The 25,409-nt window shown below is 42.0% G+C and overlaps 1 protein-coding gene across 1 annotated transcript in view; it reads left to right on the forward strand.

The window, feature by feature from the left end:
* The first annotated feature begins 317 nt into the window (after window positions 1-317).
* Window positions 318-25,409, forward strand: part of nr3c2 (nuclear receptor subfamily 3, group C, member 2) — a 67,165-nt gene continuing 42,073 nt past the window's right edge. The window contains exons 1-2 of the mRNA XM_068589346.1: window positions 318-759; window positions 2,301-4,127. Coding sequence (XP_068445447.1) covers window positions 2,320-4,127 — 1,808 coding nt within the window. The 5' untranslated portion in view covers window positions 318-759; window positions 2,301-2,319. The remainder of the gene's footprint in view (window positions 760-2,300; window positions 4,128-25,409) is intronic.

The following is a 25,409-nucleotide window of genomic DNA, read 5'->3' on the forward strand; positions in this document are numbered from 1 at the left end:
GGTGTGCGTGCGTGCACGTGCATGGTTGTGCGCGAGCTCTATATGGTAAACCATTTCAACCATTGGCATTAGAAAAGAAGAAGAGGAAGAAGAAAAAAAAAACAGTTGGGAATGAGACGGATTATTTCACATTGTCGACAGAGATGTGGGACAAAGTTGCTCGTCGCTGACATCCGGAGACTTTATTGCAGACAACACTGCGCTGAGCACGGTGCCCTATTTCCAGGCGGCTCTGTCTACCTGCGCGGGGCCCCGCCCCTCTCTCCTCCGCCTCCCTCTCCTCGGAGTTTGTGTTGCACTCGTTGCAGTAGGAGGGTCCATGTGCACAGAATGACGTCGCTCTGACTTCCAAGTCAAACCGACTCCTCCGTTTTGTTTTTTATTAACAATTTTTTTCATTTTTTTTTTTTTTTTTGGTGTAAACCTCGGGCCCAGGCATCGCTAATCTGCGAAATGTTGCGGCCATAATGTGAGATCATCTGCAGCTTGTCGTCCGACCCGTCGCTGCCGCTTCGTCCTGTCAGGAGCAGCGGCTCGCTGTGGAGGATTACTAGTGATAATACGCAGTAGACTTCACCAGTGCGTCTAGCTGTCAAACTGACAACTATTGGAAACAGTAGGCAGAACACATTTTTTAATATTTCTTGACTTTGCCTCGCGTGTCTTTTTTTTTTTTTTTTTTTTTTTTTTTTTTTGATCCTCTGGATTATCGCTGCCCAGCAACACGGCCACCTGACAACTCTGAATGTCGTAATTAAGGTAAGGAAGGACGGAGCTCAGTGTTTGACTGTATGTTCTTATCTGGCGCGGGGTCTGGGACGAGACTGAAAGCAAAGTCCTCAGTTGGATAACTGAATACTTGCATCCCCGGTCCATTTGCGGCGGTGCGAGAGAAATGTAATAACTTTACACCGGGACCGTTAGCTCTCTGTCTGGTCCATCGTAAAAGTCGCCAGGAAGTTTATAGAAATTATGGACGATGAACAAAATAACCGCACTCATTTAAATAGGAGATTGTGCGCGTGTGTAAGCATCCTGTCAAAAGGTGCTGGGCAATATCTATCGAGCTGTCAAATTATTACCAAAAATAGGACTTTAATCATTCATATTTCATTCCTTCTGCACTTAGTCCCTCTTGTCATTCCAAAAGCTGCCAGCGAGGTGACTTTAACAATAACTTTAACAGGTAGAATACAGCAAAAATCGTCTTTTAGTATTTATTCTGCGCAAACGCAAAATGGAGAGACATGCAGAGAGTTACATATCCTACAGAGGCAGGGCAATCACGGCAGGGGCAAGTGGGAGGAATTATTACTCTGACATCTTTCTTGTCTTATTTTTTTCTTCTTTTCTGCATCGATGGATCTGCACACAATGTGCATGGGACATTTTGCAGGCAACGTGAATAACTTTAAGTCAGATGTCTCTGCTGCTCCGCCGCTGGGAGCCCGTCAAAGAGTGCACCGTTACCGCTGACAGATTCATATTTACACATCAGCTGAAGCGATGCCTCGTTATTGCAACCTGCTTCTGTCAAGTGTATGATTGCTTTCAGTGTCGTTGTGGCTTTTTGCACAAAGACGGAGCTGCTCCAGCCGCTAAAGCAACATTTTAAGTTATGTCGCAGCTATGTTGTGGCTGCAGGAGCAGTAACTATTGAGCGACAGCTCTCCGACCAACCCGTGGATGGGGCTGATAAAGCTGCTGGATTTCTGGCCGAGCTGTCCAATAGAGGTGCAGCAGAGGTGGGAATTTAAATGAAAAGCCCAGGCGACGTCACGGAGATACGTTAACCCTTGCAGTGCAGTTTTTGTCAAGTTATAAGACTGTACATCCCCCGTAGTGCAGTGATGAGGAGCTTCATCTGTGAGAGGAGATACTGTACTGATTGGCTTTGGACTTTTTCCGTCTTAAAATATTGTTCATACAGCGCCTTTTAGGTTGTTGTCTCTGTATTATGTTCATATTTCGAAGTAAAATGATACAACATTTTAAATCTAGTTTGTGTAAATTGTATATATAACATTTCTACATCTTCACTCCTCCACTCTTCCCCTTTTTTGCCTATAAGATTTTTTATCCTCTGAAGCAGAATTTACTTTGACACAAAAGTAACGACAGTATACTAGATTATTACACTCGACATTTCAGTCATTAGTAATTAATATTAAATGTTGTCTCACCTGACTGAAGGAACACACCCTTAATACAATCTGTTCGCTCTCAACTGTTATTAATAAACCAATGCCCTGTGTCCAGCTTTTTTCATTATTTTTGTTCTTCTTTTCTTCATTCACCAGGGGAATCAATGAGCCAGCAATGGAGACCAAAAGATACCAAAGTTTCTTTGATGGAAGTGATACAGAGAACAGATGGTCGCAGGTCCCCATCGCCATGGAGCACTGCTGCAGCACAGAGGATTCAAGTCTGACTAGCAGCGATATCCTGATGGACATAGTCAATGTCAGCTGCCCTGCTGGAAGCCCAGCCACCGACTGCAAAGACAACAATACAAAGAAGCAGGAGCAGCCAATGCTTCGACTCGGCCAGAACCAGCCATTTGTTCTCCCACACTTCAACAACTCCCTCCATGGTCATAAGCAGGACATTGACTCTAAAGAGCTTTCCAAGACCGTGGCTGAGTCTATGGGCCTGTATATGAATGCTGCCAGGGAGGCAGACTTTGCCTTTAGCCAGCATGGGGGCAGTAGCAGCCCTGGGAAGATGTATACAGTGTGCGGACGGGCTCTCGAAGAGACCCAGTGTGGATCCACAAAGAGCCCCAAGTTAAAGCCATTTGGGTTCCAGCAGCCCAGCTCCACTCCCAGAGAATGCACCACTGGGACTCCAGTTAGCTCTGCCTCAATGCTGGCCTCATCTCTGTCCTGCAGCCCTCAGACCTCCAGCTCCATCTCCAGCCCGGGGGGCAGCAACAATATGGTGTCGTCAACCACCAGTCCTCCGACGTGTTTCGGACCGGTGTGCTCGTCCGTCAATAGTCCTGTCAGCCAGACGTCTTGTGCTGCGGCTCTGGCCAACATCAAGCGCAGGAATTCAGCCACATGTAGCCCCGTGGAGTCCAGCACCGTGGGCTCGCCACCTCTCACCAGCCCGCTCAACGTCATGAGGTCCCCCATGTCCAGCCCGCAGAGTATGAGCAGCGTGAGATCGCCTCCGTCCTGCAGCACTACCTGTAACATTAGGTCATCTGTATCGAGCCCCACAGGTGGCTGCTGCACCAGCACCGCCAACAGCGGCAACACAACAAGGCCCTCCATCTCCAGTCCGGCCAAAGGGGGCACCATGGCTGTCAGCAGCCCACAGAACCCCTCGTCAGGTGGGTTTCCTGTGTGCAGTCCTGCTGGTGGACTGGGCTTGGTGCAGAATGACACCAACAGCCCAGAAGCAGCAGGTCTGACCAGAGACACAGACTTCAAGAACTTTGAATTCCCTAAAGTAGAGATGTTAGACGGGGAGGTGTTCAACGTCGGCTTAGACCAGATGGGCATGGTTAAGTACATTAAGAACGAGCCTGGGACTGACTTCCGGAGCATGTGTTTAGGCAGCTCCAAATGTAACGTGAGTAGCACACCTTTTATCACACAGATTAAGAGTGAGCCCAACAAAGATGAGGGATGTATGAACCAACAGCCCTATTGTGAGCAGTCACCATCCCATAGTCTCTATCCCGCATCTGAGACCACCTACTTGTCCCTGAGGAATAACATTGATGAATACAGTCTTTCCGGTATCTTAGGACCCCCTGTCCCGTCTATGAATGGGACCTATGAGCCCGATGCGTTCTCCAACAATGTCCTGTCCAAAGGGGTTAAGCAGGAGACCCCTGATGGCAGCTATTACCAAGAGAATAACAGCATGCCCACATCGGCCATTGTTGGAGTTAATTCCGGTGGACATTCATTCCATTACCAGATTGGAGCGCAAGGAACAATGTCTTTCACGCGGCACGATGTGAGGGACCAGTCCAACCCTTTATTAAATCTTATTTCGCCCGTAACGGCGTTAATGGAGTCGTGGAAATCTCGGCCGGGCATGTCACAGGGGTCACTGTCCGCCAGAGGTGAGGGATACCTGGGTCAGAACTGCATCACGGACAGCATGACAAGGTAAGGAGAACAAAGACCTCTCTATGTCATCCGAGTGAGTGCCTTTTCCGTGTGTTGCCGTCACATCTCTGGCTTGAAAGCTGCGATGTTTTCAGAGTTGTGATAAGTATTAATAAGTTCAGATTTACAGCGAGAAGCAATTTTTTTTTTCTTTCCTTTTCCCTTGTTTTGCTGTGGGTATACCAGTTTGTTACAGAGCGACTCATATTACACAAGGGACTTAGGGCGTTTGCTTTGAACAGTGCAAAAATAATAACAGCAGGGCTTGGGAAAGGCAGCGGGATGCTGGCTGGGGGAACAGAAATTAAAGGACGGGGTCCAGGTCATTGTTACAGTAGCATGTGATCACAACATCATCCCTGCAAGCACTGCCCTGTGGTCTACTGTAAAACAGAGGCAAAGTTTACCTCTTATCAGATCAGAGACCCGCGTGTACGTACAACAACAACATAATTTGGTCTGTTATCGGGAAGTCCAGCTAAGACCTTGTGTAATGCAAATATCTCTTTTTATGGGCCCAAATCCATTGGCTGCATCATAAATTATGAATGATTGATCACATGCTTTTGTTGCCAAACTGATTAAATAAACAGTTTATTTTGTGACGGTGGGGGCTGAAACAAAACAAACAGGCCAAAGGGAGGGAAAAAAAAATCTATAATAGGCGCCAATCTGGCAAAGTGCAACTTTGACACAGTTGTGCTTCCAGAGTATCGCGGTGTCCTAGTTGCATGTGAAGCCGAAGGAAGTAAATCATCATCAACATGATTAATAACAGTAAATATCAAATCCATTATCATAACCATGAAACACATGGTATCATTGTTGAAAATACAGAAGTTTAATCACAGTGAGAGGCGCTGCTGTTGCAGTAAACCAGAAGAAAGGTTATGATATAAGGTGTGATATGATTTTTGTGTATTTTATCAGCATTGACTTGCTATTGGTGTTATTATAAACTCCATAGCTATCGTGTATTTATGCATGTGATGTTATGAAGTTTGACTTTTTATGAGCGGTTGCAAAAAAGCACTAAACAAAGTCGTAAATGACTTCCTGCTTAGTTGCACAGCTTTGATAAGAGTCAGACACTCGCTGTAAGAGAGTTGCAGCGCTTGAGCTGCTGCCGGTACGGTGATGTGCGCTGCTCCGCTATGTTCGACTGAGACTTGACCATGACAATTCCAGACCGACTTTGGGCACTGATGTTGCACAGAATCTCAAAATTGAGATTTATTAGACCAAAAGCTTTCCTGATTAAATTTGTGGAAATCAACTTTGCAGATCCCCCTGATTGCTTTGCGACGTTCAGTTGTCTAGTTTTCATTTTCTTCAGCTTCTGCTGTTCAGATTGCAGTTTCAGTTTATAGGAAGGGACCGGGAGAAAGTCAGTTTATCGATGTTACATCTCTGACTACTATCGTAGAATTGCACACTGATTTACTGGGGCAAAATGCAAAACATTGCCAAAGGTTGTTGTTCAATTTGTATGTTTTATGCATCGATCATAACTCTGGCCTGATTTGGTCACACTGGACTATTATATATCTAACAAGCTAAATTTATTAAGACATCTAACTGATGACAGATTAATTCTTACCTGATTCATAGCCCATAAAAGCGACAGCACATTGATTGTACTGTTTCTATTTGTGTCTTTCCCCTGGCAAGCATGTATTGTTCACATGTTATGTGTCTGTATTTATTCACACAACTCATAGATCTGACCTGATTATCTGATCATGAGGATTATTTATGTCTTCTCTGTTTGACATGTTTGTTTAGCTTTATATGTACAATACACACTTGTCTTGAGAGTAGGTACTCCGTCTGTCAGTGTGTGTGTGTGTGTGTGTGTGTGTGTGTGTGCGTGTGTGTGTGTGTGTGTGTGTGTGTGTGTGTGTGTGGCGCATACTATGACAAGGCTCGCAGCTCTGAGGAGACTGATACAGCCCTGTTACCTTGGAGGCGACCCATATGGCAGGAGCCAAAGTGATGTTGACGGGATCACTGCCACCTTGGTCATAATGAGATCCAGCTTAGCCCTAATGTCAGACAGGATGACAGTAAGAGTTGGGCCACATGGCAGCCAGCCAGCCAGGCAAGGAAGCAGATATGCACAAACACACCTATACATACGTACATACAATTATCCTCACGCACACACAAGATAGATATAGAAATGTCTTAGGTAGAATCCGAATACATTTTCTTATTACGTTTCTGCCTACTTTCAGTGTCCTGTTTCACCAGTAGTATTGTATTGATTGACAGCTATACTTAGACATAGACATGGGCTTATTGTATCCTGCCTGAAATCTGAAAATGCACTGCAGGAAATGTGTGGCACTGCCGAGCGTTAGGCTGACTACATGGAGCCGAGGCCCAATATTTCATAGGCAAAAATGTTACGTAACCATTAAAAAGCACAACTAAAACTCTTTGATCCGCTGAAGCCTTGGATGACAGAGTGTAAAATCCCTTGGCGCTTTTTTCCCCCTCACTTTGGTTTCCTGTGTAAATGGTTTTAATTAAAAATGGCTGCTCATCTGAGCAGTCTGGATTACTTTGTGCGAAAACCTTTTAACTCAGATTCACAAGAGAAGAGGAAGGGGGGACGTAATAAGTCGCCCTAACCAGAATTGTTATATTTATGCAATGTTTAAGTTAAATGCAATGCTAAATCAAATTATCTGTCCAGGACGCTGTATTGTCTGGATTAGAGGTTTGGATACGGAGAGTTTTCAAATGCAAAAAAAGTTAAATTCCTTTGTTTGTTCTCTTGAAGACTATTTAAAAAGCTGTGGACTGCAGTTTTAAGTTCATTATGAAGCAAGTCAGACTTGTATGAAATATGGAAACATGGAAATTATCATTAGATGACCTACATTTGTGTGCTGGATTATGTTTGTTCGCTGTCTAAATCTCCAAATCTCTTTTCACCCTATTTAGGGTATTTCTGTCCCGGTTTTCACAGTAATGTTTCACCAAATAGAATTACTCTAAAACGTGTCAGTCCCCTGACCTAATAATTTCATAATCTGACAAATGGTAAAGACTCAATATAGAAGCCAACAATATCTTTTTTTCTTTTTCATTTCGATGAGCTCTTATTATTGCCTCGGGAAAAGTAGCACTTTACAATATGCAGACATTTCCCTCGCTTTAAGCTTGCAGCCAGATCAACAGTGTCCATCATGAGGAAGCACCGGATTCAAGCGGGGAGAATGCTTTGCACTGGACTCTGGCCAACCCTCAATGTTCTGCAGAGGGATGAAAAGGCATACTCCTGAGAGCACACTAATAAGGCTTTAATTGTATGTTCCTCCACTAAATTAATGGATGGAAATGATTTGATTAATTCAGACACTGTTGGATACTAATATCCAATTAAATCCCAACACCAGGCATGCACAGGGGCTCCCAGTGCATTATGGGCTCCTGACTCTAAAGCAGGCAGCTGGGTTGTGAAAAGGATGTTAGAGGTGTAGGTGTTGGGGAATGGCTCTGTGGGTCTTGTCTGTCAAAACTACTCAAAGATGTTGCAAGTGTGTGCAAGTATATTTATTATGTGTGTACTGTCAAAACATGTTTTCCTTCCTTAAATTATTGCTGTATATCATTCATCATAATCTCAAATATATATATATATATTTCAAGTTCAGGTTCATGTTTTTTTTCTACGAGTCACTCTTTTTCAATTTGCAAACCCCTTGATTCAATAACATTTAATTAATGTCATGTAGCTTTAGAAAAACGCACAAGAACCTTGTTTAGCTTACTCTTTTGAATGTGTGGAAACTCTTAAAGATGTCTTAAATGCGGGCCTGCCAGTCATCAAGTGCGAGGCATTTCAAGGGTGCACTCCTAAATCCATTTCTTTTGTTACTGATGAATGTGAAAACCAACCCATATATTGGTAAAAAATAAAATAAAATAATGCAGCGTGGCTGGCAGGAACTATTCACATTTAATGAATAGCTTGGGGTCAACTAGCTGAGGATTAAAGTCATCTTGCACTCAGTTTATAGTGTGCAGTACATTCTTGAGATTCTCACAGAAGAAGTATAATTTCATATAAAAGAAGATATACGTAGGTTTTATTTTTTTCATAGACCAATAGCACTGGTAGTATTGAATTTCATGATTAATAAAGACTGTTTGAGAGGACATTGGGTGAAAAAGTCATGTTTTGAAGTGTGAAGTCGATTGGTTGCCCATTGAAGGATTTTCGGACTAATTGTTATCAGCCAATAGTTTTTCCCCCTGAAATGCAGTATAGCACTCACAACCACTGTAAAGGTGCCCTGCTCATTAAGAAGATGCAATTGACCCTTTGTGATGAACTTAAGGAACACCTATGTTCCTTTAAAGCCGGTTCTTTATTTGCTTGCACAATCATTAAAAAGCAATGTGTAATATAGTCAATATACCTTCAATAGCCTGAAAAAATGTATTCTAAACTAAGTTCATACTTTCAATGCAACAGTCCAACAGTGAGTGATGAAAATCAACCCGTTCTCCCAAGCAGATAATAGCCACGTTTCCCATCGCGTAACACTGTCTGGCTCAAGGGGGAAGAAAACTACTTCTGTATTTATTGACCATTAAAATACATCTATTTATCTTGTATAATAATAATGTTTATGCCCAAGGACAGTCTTACAGCATCTGATGCACCTGAACCACTCTGCTGCCTTAAACCGCTTATCTTTACTTTACAATTAGCTGAATAAAATGATTATATTTTTTAAAAAGATTTAAATGAATAAATCACCTGAACGGAAAAAATTATAACAATACATCAAACCCACAAGATCCAGTTTTTTGCCATTTTCTGGGCAGCCTATCACTCACTGGTGTGGGTGGATTGGAGGCTGTGTAGAGCAGAGTGGTGAGGCTGTATTCAAGGTACAGTAGTAGAGCTGGTCTGACTACTGTCTGCTGTTCTTAGTATTTATATGTATAGTTCTTGATATTTTGGCTGCAAGGTGATTCTAGTTGTGAGTGTTTTTTTAGTTAAAGGATTAAATGGCTGCAGGGAGTTTGTAAACCACTCTAGACTGCACAGAGGTGATATTTGTTCTTGATCTTGAAAGAAATAGCTCAGTGCCCTCATGCTGTTAATGCTGTTTTATAGCCTCATATTAGGATGCAGTTTAGTTCATTTTTGCTATGCTTTTCTCCCCATTAAATTGCCATTCATTGATGCTATGGACTTCCTCAATTGACCCGCTGCTAAGCCCTGTCCACTGCCGTCACTCCGTCAAGCTGTCCGAGCTGTCATGGAGCGCACACAGTCCCATACTGCACTCTTTGAATAAATATAATCCAACTTTTGGAAACCAAAAGAGATTTCAGAGGAAAGCAGAAATGTCTACAATATGTTGGACTGATTCAAAAGATAAAGACAGAAGCTAAAGCCCATCACACTGTAAAAGTGAATCATCATGGCGCCCGAGAAAGAAGACAATAATGTTAAGGAGCAACTCTGTCAATCACCGTCTTTATTTAATTTTCAAATAATTGAAAAGCCAAAGCAGCATGTGCAGACATTCAGTATAACTTTAGTAGCTAGCGTAGCACATAAGTGCTAACGGTCTCTGCTACCGTTAGCTGTGATGGTTTTCATGTAGAAACGTAAAATGTTAGTATATCTTCTTCCAACCTTTGCGGGTATCAATATTTCCAAACATTTAATCAAATGTAGTTTGAAATCCATAAAACCAGCTTTAAAAGGAAGAAAATCTGGAACAATTGCCTTAAAGCATGTTTTTTAAAATTCATATTCGACTAAATGTGTTCTCCCTAGGACTTAGTGGAGACCAAAGCAGAGCTCTTTGTGCTGGATATGTAAATAAGCTGTTTCTGCAAATAAGTCGACCACAACAACTTTATAAGGTGATAATATGTCAATGTTGTGTTTTACAACTCGTGCCACCGGCCAAAAAATATATTTACGCTGTTTTAAAAGAAAAAGGAAAAGTCACTATTAGCATTTTGGGCTTTTTGTTACGTTAGTAGCTCTGTACTTTTGCTTTCTCAGTGAAATGCCCCCCAAATAGTCAAAGTGGATTCATTGTTTTACAACAGTCGCTCAGAGCTTTGGCTGATTCTGATAACCATGGTTGTGAGATTTCATTTCTTACTTCTTCCCGAGAGAGACTGAGAGAGAGAGCAAGAGAAAGAAAGAGAGAGAGAGCGTTTCAGAACAGATCTAAACGTCCAACAATGTTATCACACCAGGTATAGCCACAAGGACCCAATGAAAGCCAGGTTTCTGTTCTAGCTTCATGAATGGAATATTTTTTTTATATACTTTGTGCTATTAAAGTGTAGGAGTAAATGCAGACAGTGGATGTAATCTTTTTAAAAGAACATTGTGTGGCACAATGATCGGACCCTTTTGTTGCAAAGAAAAGAAACCATGTTAAAAGTCTCCACTCTGCTTCTCCCACGCGGAGCCACGCACACACACACACACACACACACACACACACACACACACACACACACACACACACACACAAATACACAACGCGGCCACCACTGTCAACAACAACAACAACAAAAAACAACAACAACAACAGCAGCAAATAGCAGTTCACATTTGAGGCCGGACTCAACACCCTAATAAAAGAGTGGTTGCTGCTGGCCAAGGCTCCTGGGATGTGAATGCTCGTCTTGTCCTCATTTGAACTTCTTCCTGAAACACAGTCTGGCGACATAGGGCCAGATTTCCTCTCGGCCAATCCTGCAGTTGGAGATCTACTCTCTGTTACCTACCGCTGACATTCCCTTCTGTTGTTGAGGTCATTAACTCACTACATAAAGGAGGCGGAAACTAAATACCGGAGCTGCAACAAAGCATAGTGCATGACTCTGTTTTGTGATGAATGCCTTGATTTTTATAGTGTGCTGTTGTGTGAAATAATGGAGCTGAATGGCAGCACTTTGTTTTACTTAGCACGCAAGCAGTCTTTAAGAAATCACACAAGTCGTCTTTAAGATCTCCTGAGTCACACGCTTTGGGTGGAGGAGAAGCTGAATGTGATGCTCTGGCATCCGAGATGATATAGCAACACGCTGGTATCAGTATTATAGAGCGACTACGGGGGAAATATGTACACATTAAATCACATGTTACAAAGATTAACTGGTCATAAGAGCCTATCACTATTGTCATAAATAAAACAGAATTGTTTGTCGAGCTAAATGCAGGCAGACGTAATTGCCATAATTCATTCAGAGCTATAAAAAGCAATGAGATCTATATTTCACTTTAGGTGGAGAGGAAGCGGAGAACCCATCTCAACTCACTCTTCAGGAGTATTATTGTCTTCCTCTGGTTTCCTGATCAACTTGACTAAGCAAACAAGGCATGCCTTTATCATTCATGTTTAATTAGAGTTTGCCTAAGTATTCATGCCAAAGTGCTTACTTTTAAACCCAGTGTTTGTCTTGTCAGTTTCTCCATGGAAAGGATGCCATAAAGGAAGACGCTTCAAAAAATGGTAATTGTTCAGCTTGAAAAGGTTCCCAAAGTAGGTCATGCATAGTTGGCTCAAATAAAAAGTGTGTGTGTGTGTGTGTTGGTGGTGGTGGTGGTGGGGGTTATTCTGGGACCTTTTACATAACATTATTTTCTCACAAATACACACACAACGTGCATCCACAAAAACTTAAACATCAGCAGAACCCATGATTCAGAAAAGTAGGGCGGTGACTGACTCTAAACATGAATAACTTTGTTCATCATTTAATTCATTACACAAATACCCGAAAGGCAGATTAAACAGAAATAAATGATCTGAATGAAATAGAAAAAATAAAGTCAGAAGTCGCCCCCTTTGTAGGTTCCTCCTAAAGGCTTGGAGGCTTTCAATGACCTTCAGAGATATTATTTTTGCAATTTCCATTTTTTCCGCAGGTAGTTTCTCTTTAGTCAATGCATCGATTTGCTCTGCTGCCAAGATGTTAATTGGGTGATGAGCATTTTAATTATTAACTAAGATAAATTATTAGATATAGCTTTATCTAAATTGGGTTTGCTTTTAAATTACCTCTCGATAAATAGCACATGTAGCACTATAACCAATCCTCTTATTAAATATGTCTAACAGATACTACAGCTAACACACGAGCCGTAGTAAAGTGCATACTAACATGAGTACTGTACTGTATCTCTTGCACTTACAGCCCTTTACGACTGAACCCAACATACTGTATATCTGCCTAAATAAGGTAAAATTCAAGTTCACACATTAAAGCTTTGAAAACATATCATTGATTAAAAACTGCCATCATGGTGGTGACCTAGAAAACACACATTTTCTGGGCGTCTTTGCTGTGGGGGAAAAAAACTAGATGATTTGTGTCCTTTGTCAAGCATTTATCTAAGTCCATAAAAGACCATCCCATGGAATTTCTGTTATTCAGGGTTCAGCTCCTCCAGCTGCACAAATCATGTATGTAGCGTCACTGCCGGCCCTATGGCGCACTAACTCAGCAGGTAAAAGGGAGCTTCCAAGTGACAGCTCAAAGAAAATAGATATTATACAAAACTGAACCTGTTTGGAGAGATCATTTGCTTGCCTGACGCTTCTAAAGGGTAAACGTGTTTGGCAGGAACTGTAATCTGATTTCTGTTTTCAGCAGAAGAGAGAAGAAAAGTTATTATTGAAGGGATATTAAAGGGTCAGCTTTCTCAAATTACACACACACACACACACACACACACACACACACACACACACACACACACACACGCGCACACAAAACATGTTTCTTTCTCCCTTACCTCAGGTTGTGTAGTTTTGTTTTCACTTGTCTAGGTTTTGACATGTCAGTCTCAGACTTCTGCCACCAATACAGTGGGGATGGATTGCATTTTGTTTGTAGAACTGATCTCCATTTAGGCCTTTAGACGCCAAGGGCATGGCAAAAAAAAAACATAACCAAAATGCAAAATACTCACAATATTTCACATCAAAATGAATAATTAGCTCGCTGTCTACTAAAGCTAGCAAGCTAACAAGCTTTCACACCACATTGGTTACTGAAAATGAGCCAAACCGAGTTGCGACCTGGCGACAGCAATGTGCTGTCCTACGCTGTGACAAGAGTAAATGTGTGTAAATGAAGCAGTACGTTGTAACTCTGTATTTATTTACAGTGGCTCTCATCTCATGCTCTCATGCTAGCTATTAAAATGGTGTATATAACTATGGCAGCCGCTCTGACCGTCCAGCTAATAGCATTTCAATGGGAATGTTTTTATACTTCTATTTCTTTTCTATGATCAATACATTTCAAACGATTTCCACCTGTAGAGAGATCTGGAAATGGCAGTTTACCAAGAGTTATCTTCATATATTTCGAGAGATTAGTAAAATTCTCAAAGAAACATTATTTTGGGGAGTGAGCAGGGATTTTGGGAAATCGTCTATCAAGAAAATAGATAGTTTCACCAGGAAGACAGTCAGATTGTTGCTTGGACACTATGATGGTATCAACTAAATACTGTCCATGCCTCTTTGGTTTTGGGGTTTTGACTGTAACCAGGATCTTTTGCTTTTATCATCTTGCTCAGTTGCCTGGACTTGGAGAAGGGAAAGAAGCACTTTCATGTTTGTGTAATTGTGATTCATGCTCACGGGTGAAGGAACAATGAGGAAATGTAATGTAGGTCAAGATACAGGTATTTAGTCTGGCACCATGTACACTTAAGTTATTATTTGTTTAGTCAGGAATAAATGGTCTTCATAACCAATGATTGGTTATAATTAATACATACAATTACACTTTCAATCAATTCACTTCTGCTAGGATGAGGACTACACTTAAAAGAAACATTTCTATAATGTGTCTCTGTCCGGTAAAAGTTGTCTTCCTTTTATTGCTGTTGGTTAAATGTAATATTGAAAGTCCCTTCTGCTCAACCTGAGAGAAGCAGCCTTCTGTACCAGGTTTCTGTGGGGTTGCTGGTGGAGGAGGATATCCTGCTTGTTGTGAATGCAGCTGACATGCCTTAGGTTCTTCCTTCATTCCAGCGTGATTACGCCCACTCACTCCAGTGCCAGTGACACATGCGCCTCGTGGCATTTCTGGCTCACCAGGAGGGAGCTTCTTATTCAGGTGTGATACTGCTCCAGCTGCTTCTCCCTGTTTGACAGATTGAGCGGCTGGGTTGATTGTCTCATTGGAATGTGGTTTGTTTGATGGCACCACGGTGACATGACCGCAGAAGAAGAAAGACCAGAAAATTGAGAATGATTGCTCGTACTTTTAAACCTTAATTCTTCAGATATGTATTATATTTTCTAGGTCAATGAGTTCATTTTGCACGTGGAGATTTATTTATCACCAGTATGGTTCTGTCACGAGACACATGCCAACACATCACGTCTTGAAACGTTGAACATTTTACTGGGTTAGTTATTGTTGAAAATATAATGGAAACATCTTTCACAGCCTGAAGAAAAACACTATTATCTTACACCCTCATTAGAAATAGGAGTCTTTACTAGGAAATAATTCCTTAAATCTACACTGTATATCACATGTTTACTGTAACACCAGCACTAACATCCAGTTATGCGTCACAGGTACCTGCAACAGTAATCTACGAAAAATGTAGTTTTTGATGTGAAACTTAGATACGGTTGTTAAAAGGAGATGTTCTCACAGCAATATAAAATGGATATTAGAAGAGTTCACTTTCTTTATAGCCAGATTATTATATATAACGTATATAATACATTATTAAAACTACTCCAAGCAAATAATACAATACAATAGTTTACTTTCTAATGATTTGAATTGTGCTGTTATCCATGTAGATATATGTTTGTTTTTAACGCACTGATATTGGATCCATACTCAGTATCAGGATGAAATAAATGGTACTGGAACATCTCTAACTTTAAGGCTGAACTAATCAATAAATGTCAATGTGTAATGTGAAAGCGGTCACGGGAAGGGATGCACTCACAGAGAATCATCACTGGACTGCAGTTCATCACAGCTATACAAAGTATTTATCTAAACCCGCTGCATGCTACTCGCTCAACAAGAAGAGCATTTAGAAAAATAAATTCTTAGGAGTTGGTGGACATGAAAAATACTAAAAGGAGAGTAAATATTGGGCTTTGTCCGTCAACTCAGAATGAATGCTAGTGTTGAGAATACAATAGGTGAGGATTATCAACCAGTGGTACTGGAAGGCCGCGCCGTTAATGCCCCGTCTAATATTACATGTCAGTAGATCACTTGGTGTCTTAATAGGAAAACAACCATCAGATCAGGTACATTTTATGGCTGTTGTATTCTCTTGGCTCTGGATTTAGTTATTAAAGCTCCCATCTGTGTGTTGTATTAGACGAGCTCAACGGAAGGCATGGCGTTTATTTCCTCCGTGAACAGAGCTGTATGCTCATTTCATGCAATGCGAATTAAGGGCCAAACAAAAGTGTTTCAAGGGGTGATTTCCCCTTAGTGATTACCACTGGAGAGGTGCCAGGAACTGAACAGGAGAAAATTATCATTCTGGAGACAAACGGAGAGAAAGCCTGTTAAAAAGTATGGCGCTCCGTGTGCGTCTGGGTGTGCGCCCGCGTATAGTGTGTGTGTGTGTGTGTTTCTTTACACAGAGACACAGAAGGAGAGAGAAGGAACGCACAGCAGATAGTTGCATATGTCACTGTAATGCATATATTACAGAGTCTTCAGTGACGTGATGTAAATGTCACATTCTAGAAAACACCTGTGAGTTGATTTTGTGTGTTTTGCAAATACAACTGGGGAATGTTGTGAATACAGTTTACAGTACTGTTGTCCTTTGGTAGGATTATACACGTCTGGAAGGTTGTTGTTTTTACAGTTTGCTAGAAATAAACTAGAGTTACGTTTTAAATAGGACGAGGAATATTTAAAATTAGCTACCAGCAATAGGGTAATACTTTTTAGAGACCTCCAGGATGCCCTTTTAGTCACATTTCCAAACATTTGTCGAGAGACGTTACCTGTTGCCAACTTTTTCGTTCCTAGTGGCGCGTGAGGTCTTATTTTTAGAGACTGGAAGGAAGAAAAACTTTGCATTTGTTTGATCTAGATTTCCCAGGAACTAAAATCAATGTTTTATTTCTGGCCCATCAGGAATACAAGTGTGTGATGTTAGCGTACGGGCATTACTGAGCTTTTTCAAAGCCACTAGACCATTTAGGCGGAAGTTTTATTTTTCACAAATACATTTCAGGAAATAAATGTCAGTTGATGACACATTGGCCATTTACTTTGGGCTGTATCCAACTTCTTACATTTAGGTCACCTGCGTATGATTCATTATAATGGCGGTGTAATAATTGTTGGAAATTTCCACTCCCAGTATGCTTTATTCCACTTGTGGCTACAGTGGACATTGTTCAGCAAAACCTAAATAGGCCTGCTTGAAGCTGACAGTCGTACAATTATATTATTATTAAAAATATATTTTGTTACCGCTGCCATCTAAAAAAATCAAATAAAAGTGTCAGCGAGCCGGGCTTCATTAGTGGTTTGATGGTCGAGGTGATCTACAAGGTCCTGTAATTCTGCCTCCACCTTTTTTCACCTGCGCACCCAGCGATGACACACACCATTTTACACGGAATGGTAAGACAAAATGCTGAGTCAAATGCTCAAGTCTACTGCCTCACGTTTCACCCCCTCCCGAGATTAATGGTGTTGAAAATGAGGGCACGTCACATGTGTTGACGCCATGGGAGAGGCACTGGCCTCAGCGGTTTTAGCCTGCGGGCTCAGTCACTGTGCAAGCTGCTGGATAGCTACTGTCTCCATGACGCACCTTTCTGCAATTAAAACATTTGAACAATTGCTAATTTACTGGAATGAACTCACTGTGAAATACTTGTTTTCTGAGGAGTGATGGCCTTTGGCACACTTTTTAAACCGGATTCATGCCATTGACATTATTTCTTTCCTTCAACGTCTCACTTGAGGATTCAGTTCTTCACACTAAGTTGAACAAAACTTCACAAATAACGAATTAAGATGTACTTATTTCAGCGTGTAACCCCTCATCTCTAATTAAGCTGCTTCTCAACAACTTTCTCCACAACTTTGATGCGAGCATTAGCATGCCAAGTGTTTCCTTGTGGTGTTTGCGCAGGACTTATGGTCCTCCTGTTGTCTAGTTTACATTCCACAGCGCTACAGACATGCTGACATGGATTCAAAGATTTAGATCGACATTTGTCTCAGGCTTGCTCACCACTGGTCAGACAGAATTACACATCCACTCAACAATCTAACAGTTTTGGGCCCATATTTTCTGTCCCATTGTGGTATTAAACAAACATCTGTGGACTGAATGATTTACTTATTCCCCCTCAGCGGGCTCCCTTCGGTTTCGGTCCCCTTGCGACTCCCTTTGGGGTGTACACACACACACACACACACACACACACACACACCCTAGTAAACAACCACAGCTGTTTAGTCGAAATGTTGATATTTTAGTGTGGCTTCTTATTTTTCTGTTTTGTTTTGTTATAATACGAGGGGCACATATGGCTGAATGATTACTCGTCAACGATTTCATTTTTTTCTAGAACTGATTTTTAATAATAATATGGTAAGTATTATTCTAAGTATATTTTGTATCATGTTTGACGGACTGCTAAATACTGAATATGGCTGAGGTAGTTATATATGAGCATTAATCGCAAACGTAAGTTTGTGTTTAAACAACCACAACTTCCTTATTACATGTTTATGACATGCTAACTAAAATTAAACAATAATTATTAAATTAGGAAATTAAAATGTGTTGGGTCTCCCAAAAAAGTAGTAGTGTCTCGGGAAACGTGAGAGCAAAAGCCACAAACTACAGTCCTGTCAGACGAGGACTCGAGGGCTGGAAGCTCCGCCATGCACACAGTGAATGCATGACAACGGATGTCTTTTTTTAGATAGCTTCGATCTATTTTGAGAGATGGGTAATGATACAGGACAGACACTGAAGGACATTCAAACCTGTCAACTCCTCTTTCTTCACACCTCATTGGTCAAAGGGAAGATGGCATTGATGAAAGGTCGTGGTGATTCTGATTAAAAGAGAATGTATTCATCAAACCCACGGCCGGCGCAGGGTAGTTTCTGCTCTCGGCCTATAGATGGATTGAGTAATTGATCCGATCTGTCCTCACTCGCCACCAGCTGCTGTTAACCCTGCAGTGTATTAAAATCAGATTAGACTCTTCTCCACAATGGAGCGCGCTACGGGGAGGGCTCCATGTGCACACGTGTCAACACACCTCCATCCTCCAGTACGACAGCAGTGAAGACAGAGACTTGGGAGAAACTCTTCTTTGGCTTCGGAGGCCAAAAAGTATCCTCTTATATACGTACATCGCTTTGATTACCAGATCAATTACAATAATAAAATCTATTCTTAGCATGACAAAAATGTACACGCATGGTGTGTTTATTTCCACTTGTAAGCAATGAGGGTTTATATTGTTTGCATGAAGATAATTTTCTTTGGAGTTTTGTAATATTTCAAACGAAGGATTTTTCTGTTTGCCAAACATGCATACATGATGAGCGACGTCCTTCGTAATTGGTGTTGTCGTACTCATTTCCCAATATCCCTCATTTACTTCAAATCATATCCTTCAGCAAAATGTCTTAATTTGTATCTGCTGCTGTGCCAGCATGTATTCCTCCTTCTGTCACAGGACACCAGGAGAGTTGGTTTCCCGCGAAAGACAACTTTCAACATATGTCAGGACTATATTTTCCATTTGCTTTATAAGCCCTTTAAATAATGCAAGACACATATTGCTTGAGAATTTCTCAATTCAACCTGATGTTGTTTCATACAGACTGCATGTGGAGACCAAGTTCAGATTGTGAACATTAACATTTGGACGAGAAAAGGGGACATTTTAAATGAGCTTGATGAAGAGAATAGGCCAAGAGAGCGGGATTAAAGAACCTTATGAAAAATGTATTACTCAAAACATTACTTACTCGTTGTGTGTACAGTAGAATATATAAATATACAACACATTACAAACAATTACTCTCACTATAATGTTAAAGAAGCCCACATCTTTCACTGAAGCCACGTGAAATTGAAATAACTCCAACGAGAATGTCTCTTTTGGTTTGTCCCTCTGAGAATCTGAGATTTACAGTGAAAAGAAAAGCGAGTAGAATAGAAGCAGAGAAAGGGCTGCATAGGGGGATGGATGGAGAGCGAAAGACCAAGATCAGAGATAGAGAATAAAGAGCAAAAGGGCAGAGAGGGAAAGGGCATGTCTAAGCCCCCTTTTAATTTATTCTATATTGTTCATCGCAGATGACAGATTTGGGAGCAGAAAGTCTCAATAAAGTACCACATCACCATAATTAATCCCTACACATCAACCCACACCTCATTGAATTCATCCTTTGCTTTTCAATCATGGAAAAATGGGGTTTATCCGGCAAATTAATCATGCTCCATAACAACGAAAGCATTGTGTTTGATGAGATGGAATAAGGATATTTCTCTGTGCCATTTGTGAGTACAAATTATTTCAGTTTCTTTAATGAAATAAGGGGTCAATTAAAGTAGTTTGACTCAATCGTTGGTTTGTTCTTTGGGTGTGTGTGTCGCACCAACTTAAAAGCATTTAGCAATTTGCGATGTACTCTTTATTTTAGCGAGGGGAAATACGCTTTACAGTGGACGCCTGAGGCCACACACACAACGTCTCTCGTCCTTCCTGTCATCTTCTCCTATCGAGTGGTAGCCGGTGACTTTGCCACTAACTGGCTGGGCTTTTTAAACATGCTTTAGCCACCGCCTGTCTGTCTGCCACTCCAGCTGAAGCACTGCAGGCGACAACATTCGGGTTCACTTTGGTGAATGTCAAGAGCGCGACAAAAACAAACTACCAAAATACAAGCAATTGTTAAAATGCTAGGTATTTCATCACGGGCGCTGAGCTCTCCCGCCGTCATTACGGAGCGAGACGAGAAAGAAAGCGGATACACGCGGCGACCGCCGCTTTGTCTGCACACGGAGCACAGCGAAGACTCCACGGCCTGGAAAGGAAGAGTGAGTCGACAGACCAGACAAACTTGGCAGGAGGACTGAGCTAACACAAGAACGTAGATGTTTATCCAAAATCAATGCAGCCTACTAATATTTGATTCTCCCAAAAAAAATGTCGGCCTCCATTGGCAGACACGGTGCGCACAAAAACACACACACACACACAGTGCAAACACTGCTAAATAGATATAGCTGCAGTCCATTGGTGTAAGCATGAAAGTGCCCTCCATGAATGAAATGATAAGATCAGTTACATGACAAATTCCATGTAACTGAAAACCAAATTCATTTGTACACCTATGGGAGAATGGATGAATGAATTTGGTGAAATGCAGACGTTTATTATGTTACTCCAAGAAAATACATTTCGAACAGTGCAAACCGCAAGAGCTGTAACAGCTGTTTAGACCGAGGGTGTGCAATACAAAGAGAGACTGTTCTTTACACAACAGGTCCAAACGAAGCATAAAATCAGCTTTTACTGGATATTTGGACCGAAACACGATCGGATGGCAGAACACTGTACAGTGTGTGACTGGTTTGTTTTTTAATATATTTTGCGTAGACATCTGAAGGTTAGTTTGCCGCAACAATAATACATTGTGGTGAGTGAGTAAGGTCGCCGCTTTGTGTGTACAGGAAAGACTGAAGTGGTCCGTCCTTATTCACCAGATTTTTGCATTGTCTTGACTTTGAAAATAAACAGAAGGGCATGTGTTAAAAGGTTTTACAAATATGTGTTGTATTGAAAGCGGGTTGGGTTTACCTTCCATTGTATTCCTGAATGGAGAGACTTCTTCAATGAAACTGCATGGCTGCCCCGTTCCCCGCTCTGCAAGCCGCCTCGTACCGACCAGACTTTGAGTCACTTATTTGTGTCGTCTCGGGCGTTAGGAGTCACTGTTGGAAAATCAATATGTTCGGTTGGGTCTCGGTGCAAAAACAAATTGGTCAGGTTTTTGGGAAAGATCATAATTTTGGTTAAAAAACAAAATGTCACAACTGCCACATTACCTCTGGCGCTCTCGCTCAGAAGACCCATCATCCAATTCGGCCTTCATAGCGATCTCAACCGCACACCTGTAGATTTCCGTGACTGCATTGTGGTTGGTTTGGATGGCACCGTGTAGGAAAATCTATCCACAGACACTAATAACACCATGAACACCTGGGAAAGGAGGTTTCCAGGTGTTTCGCAAGGTGAAGACCTGTTGTCAAAGCTGAGACTGAGATGTTACTGAGGTAAATTTCTTACAATATTTTTCCGTCATGTAGCTGTTTGGCATCTGATAAACCAAAACCTGAAGCGAAGCACACCCACCACAGCGGCGATCTTTGCATACATTTACCTTATTTTGTATTTATTTAGTGCTTTGTGAATGCATGATCCATTGAGAGACAGGTGATCAGCTGATTCCAAGGCTGCTGGCGCAACAAAAGTCTCCATGTGAAGGTACAATATCTTCAGTCTGTGGGGTGTAATAGTCAACAAGCCACAGAAAATGATTGGAAGTGATTGCTTTCGAGATTCCTTGAGACTGCATTCATTACGGCTAATTGGATTGCATGGTGCCCACTCATTGGCCTACATTCATACATTTACATCGTATTTAAAGCGCTTAATCTGAATGGCACAAATATCATGAGACTGACATTTAAGCTCCTAAATCCGGAGGATGTCATAAGGGTTTTTAGAGGGGGACGTGGGGGGGGGGGGGGGGGGGGAAGAGAGTGAGAGTGAGGGCGAGAGAGGAGGAGACGGAGAGAGTGGGGAAGACATAGAGAGGAGGAGGAAGCGGAAGAAAGAAAACAGTGAGAGGGTTTTGGTGACTGTGTGCTCAGAGACAGTAAAGCAGAATGACAAGTGCGGGGCTTTTGTTCGAAAGACTGCCAGCGTGTCAATTCCAATGTAACATTTTTATCGACACCCTCGTCGCCACAACCTGACAGGCGGGCAAGAGCTCAACTTTTACGTTCCACACCAGAAGTTCACGGTTACTGAAACAGGTTCCCTTGGCAAACTTTGGAGGAAGTCTATTTCTTTTCCCTCCACACCCCCCCCCCCAGCCTCCTGCTTAAGGAAGTATGCAAGACTGGCAATGTTTATTCACTTGACCTAGAAAAAGCTCTTGGTAAAACTGCGCGCATATTCTGAACTCAAAAGTAATTTTTGATTTTGTCGGCGAGAGGAGTGCGGATGCACAATGTACTGTCTCAGCTATTTACTGCATGATTTGCTGTTGTTTTAGACGATCTCAGGGGGAAAATGGTTTGTTTTGGGGCTTTTACATCAGGAAATGTGCTAAAATTATTCTAATGTGTGGAGCTTCTTCTGACTGGTGCATGAGCGGACTGGCACCTTGTGAATTACAAATTGCTCACAATTAGAGCTGAAAAAATTTGTTAATTTGTTGATCATCGCAAAATTACCTCCAACAATCTTCAGGATAGTTTTGATTAAAAATTCAGTAACTTTTTAAGCAAAGGTGCCACGACATTGTCTGCTTCCACTGTCTCAAATGCAAGGATTATCAACACTTTTATATATCATTGTAAATTAAATTTTTAGAGCATATTTAGCGTAAGATGGAAATTAACTGATTTCAACACAAAACTGACTGCTTTTCGTCTTCTTGCGATACAAGGCCTACTAAACCATAATAAACAAGTCACCTTGGGCTCTAGGGGACAAAAAAAAAAAATTAACCCTTAGTTGAAACCCTCCCAAAAAATGAAATGTATATTGAATCGCTATCAATGAAGCTGCTGTTATATTTAGCCAGTTTACTGCACTACGTGGATGTAAACAGGAAGTGCTGCAGATTACAACACAACTGTCCATCTGGACATTAATACGCAAAAGAAACCCAAAGCTATTTCACTCGCCGCAGACAGACTGTGTCGTTCCCTGCACGGCTTAAGCCTCATGACACACATTCATCCACATACTCCAGACCGAGCAGGACAGGGGAGTGTCTTCGCGTGGGGACGGACTCCTTTCATGTCTTAATGAGCTATTATTGATGCCTCACCACACATTCTTCCTAAACTTACTCACAAATCCAGAACAGCAAGTCGTCGGACTTCTTTATTCACTGCTGGTTCTTTCATTGCTTTTGACCACCTCACTTGATTCAAGCCGTTCACATTGATCCTGCGCACGGTGTCTTATGTTTGTTTGCCGATTGGTCAATAACCCAATTATTGCAGCACGGCTCTCTCTCTCTCTCTCTCTCTCTCTCTCTCTCTCTCTCTCTCTCTCTCTCTCTCTCTCTCTCTCCCTCCAAACCCCGGTGAGGTGTGAAGAGACACTTCTTTAGCATGCAGAAAGAGATGAGTGAGCGAAGAGAAGGGAATGGGAACACAAGTGGGAGCTTGAGAGAAGTGTGTGAGATAACCTATGTGGGAGAAAGAGGCAGAGAGGGAGAAGGGGAGAGAGAACGAGTGAAGGAGAAAAAAACAAAACACTAAGGGATTCTGCGGCTGTGTGTCTGTGTGTGTTCATGTGAGAGAAAGAAAAAGACAGAAGGAGCGGGAACGGAAGACGAACTCGCAGGCAAAGCCGAAGTTACCTTTTAAAATGCACTGACCTTGTGCACTTCACATTAACCTCCCTCTCCGAAAGAATTAGTCCGTATCATTCACACTCTGCTGTTCCTAACTGCGCCAATTGATTTCAGTGGACCAGTAACAGGGAAATTGAATCTCCCGTTACCCTAGCCAAAGACCAAGGGAATACATGCTAATGCGGCACAGACAGACCTGGAACAGCCTTTGCTGACTGTAAGTCCACTGTTGTCTCTCTGGATAGATTTGGTGTGACTAGAATGGCTCCCCGGGGTGCAGAACTGTTGGAACAGCTTCATACGCTGTGGCTGCAAGGGATGGGTAAACTCTTTCACTGCTTTCTCTCTCTCCTCCTTCCTGTACGCCGGGTTTCAACTGTAGGTAAGGAAAGAGGACAAACGAATAGGCCTCATTAACAACTTGTTTTTCAATGATTGACGTGTGGCATCATCACATTGTAGGGCAGTGCAGGGCACGACATGACACATTTTGGCGAATTAAATGTCTTTCACCGCACACTTGTGCAAGTTTGCAATTAGAAGGTGTGCAGCGTCATACACATTGAACATCATAAAAGCAATGTTTAATTGTGAAGATTTGTTTGCTGAACAAAAGTATGGAATGGAAAATGGAAAAATCCCAATGGCTCTTTGTTGAGGGAACCAATGCAATGTTAGTTTTAACGTTAGCCAATAAAAGTACGTCATCCCTGCGGGCCTTCATTAAAATTAAATGCGGTTGGATTCGCTGACACACACACACACACACACACCTGAGAAATCGTGCTGAAAACATTCTTTGCCACCGATCTCCACGAAAACAGGTGTGGTAAACGGACCAGGAGTACACCCTGCTTGACCCTGCGCAACTACGTAAAAGGTGTGTGTTATGTTAAGGAGTTCCCTCGCACACCTTATGCCCGCTGTTATAACCCTATTAAATCAGGAGTGAGCATTATACTTCTGACTGACGGCCGCGGGCGAGGAGCTCAGACAGATTCATTTACGCAGCATTTGCTGCTCGTGAATAACAACCGATGCTATCGCTACAAAAACAAGTTTTCAAATTGTCCTTTGTACGTTCACCCGGGCACGAAAGGGCTCCGGAGGCAATGACTTTAAAGAGACAGTTCAACTCAACGGGTATTGATTTTTTAGAAATGCCTCCGTGATACAATCGAACACGAAGTCGTCGGCATGAGGCTAATGTTGACGTTTGGCTCCGCGGCGGCACATTTTGCCTTCCGCAACAAATGGCTTTAATCCGCATAAATAAGAAGAAGTTTCTCAGCAGGAGGCAAAGATTACAGGGATAATGCGCGTGAAGGAGCGGAGGAGCTCTGACGAAGCAGGCGTGTTGACAGAGACGCGGCGTAAGTGCTGCAGCCCGGGTGAGGACCTTTCAGCAGCATGCCACAGTTAGCCCTCAACAAACAAAAGATGGCACGAGAGGAAGGTTGAATCGAACCGGCCGAGTAGAGGGAGGAGCTTGAACACTTTGACAAAGTGGAGCTTTGTTGTACTTAAATATGAGGAAACATTTAAATATCGTTGGAAAGAACCACATTTGCTGTGTAGACTTTCGGAACAGAACTGCATTTTGCTTTTGTT

This window comes from Clinocottus analis, unplaced genomic scaffold (genome assembly GCF_023055335.1).
Source record: "Clinocottus analis isolate CAN_PGR_092001 unplaced genomic scaffold, fCliAna1.0.p SCAF_22, whole genome shotgun sequence".
Taxonomy (NCBI): Eukaryota; Metazoa; Chordata; class Actinopteri; order Perciformes; family Cottidae; genus Clinocottus; species Clinocottus analis.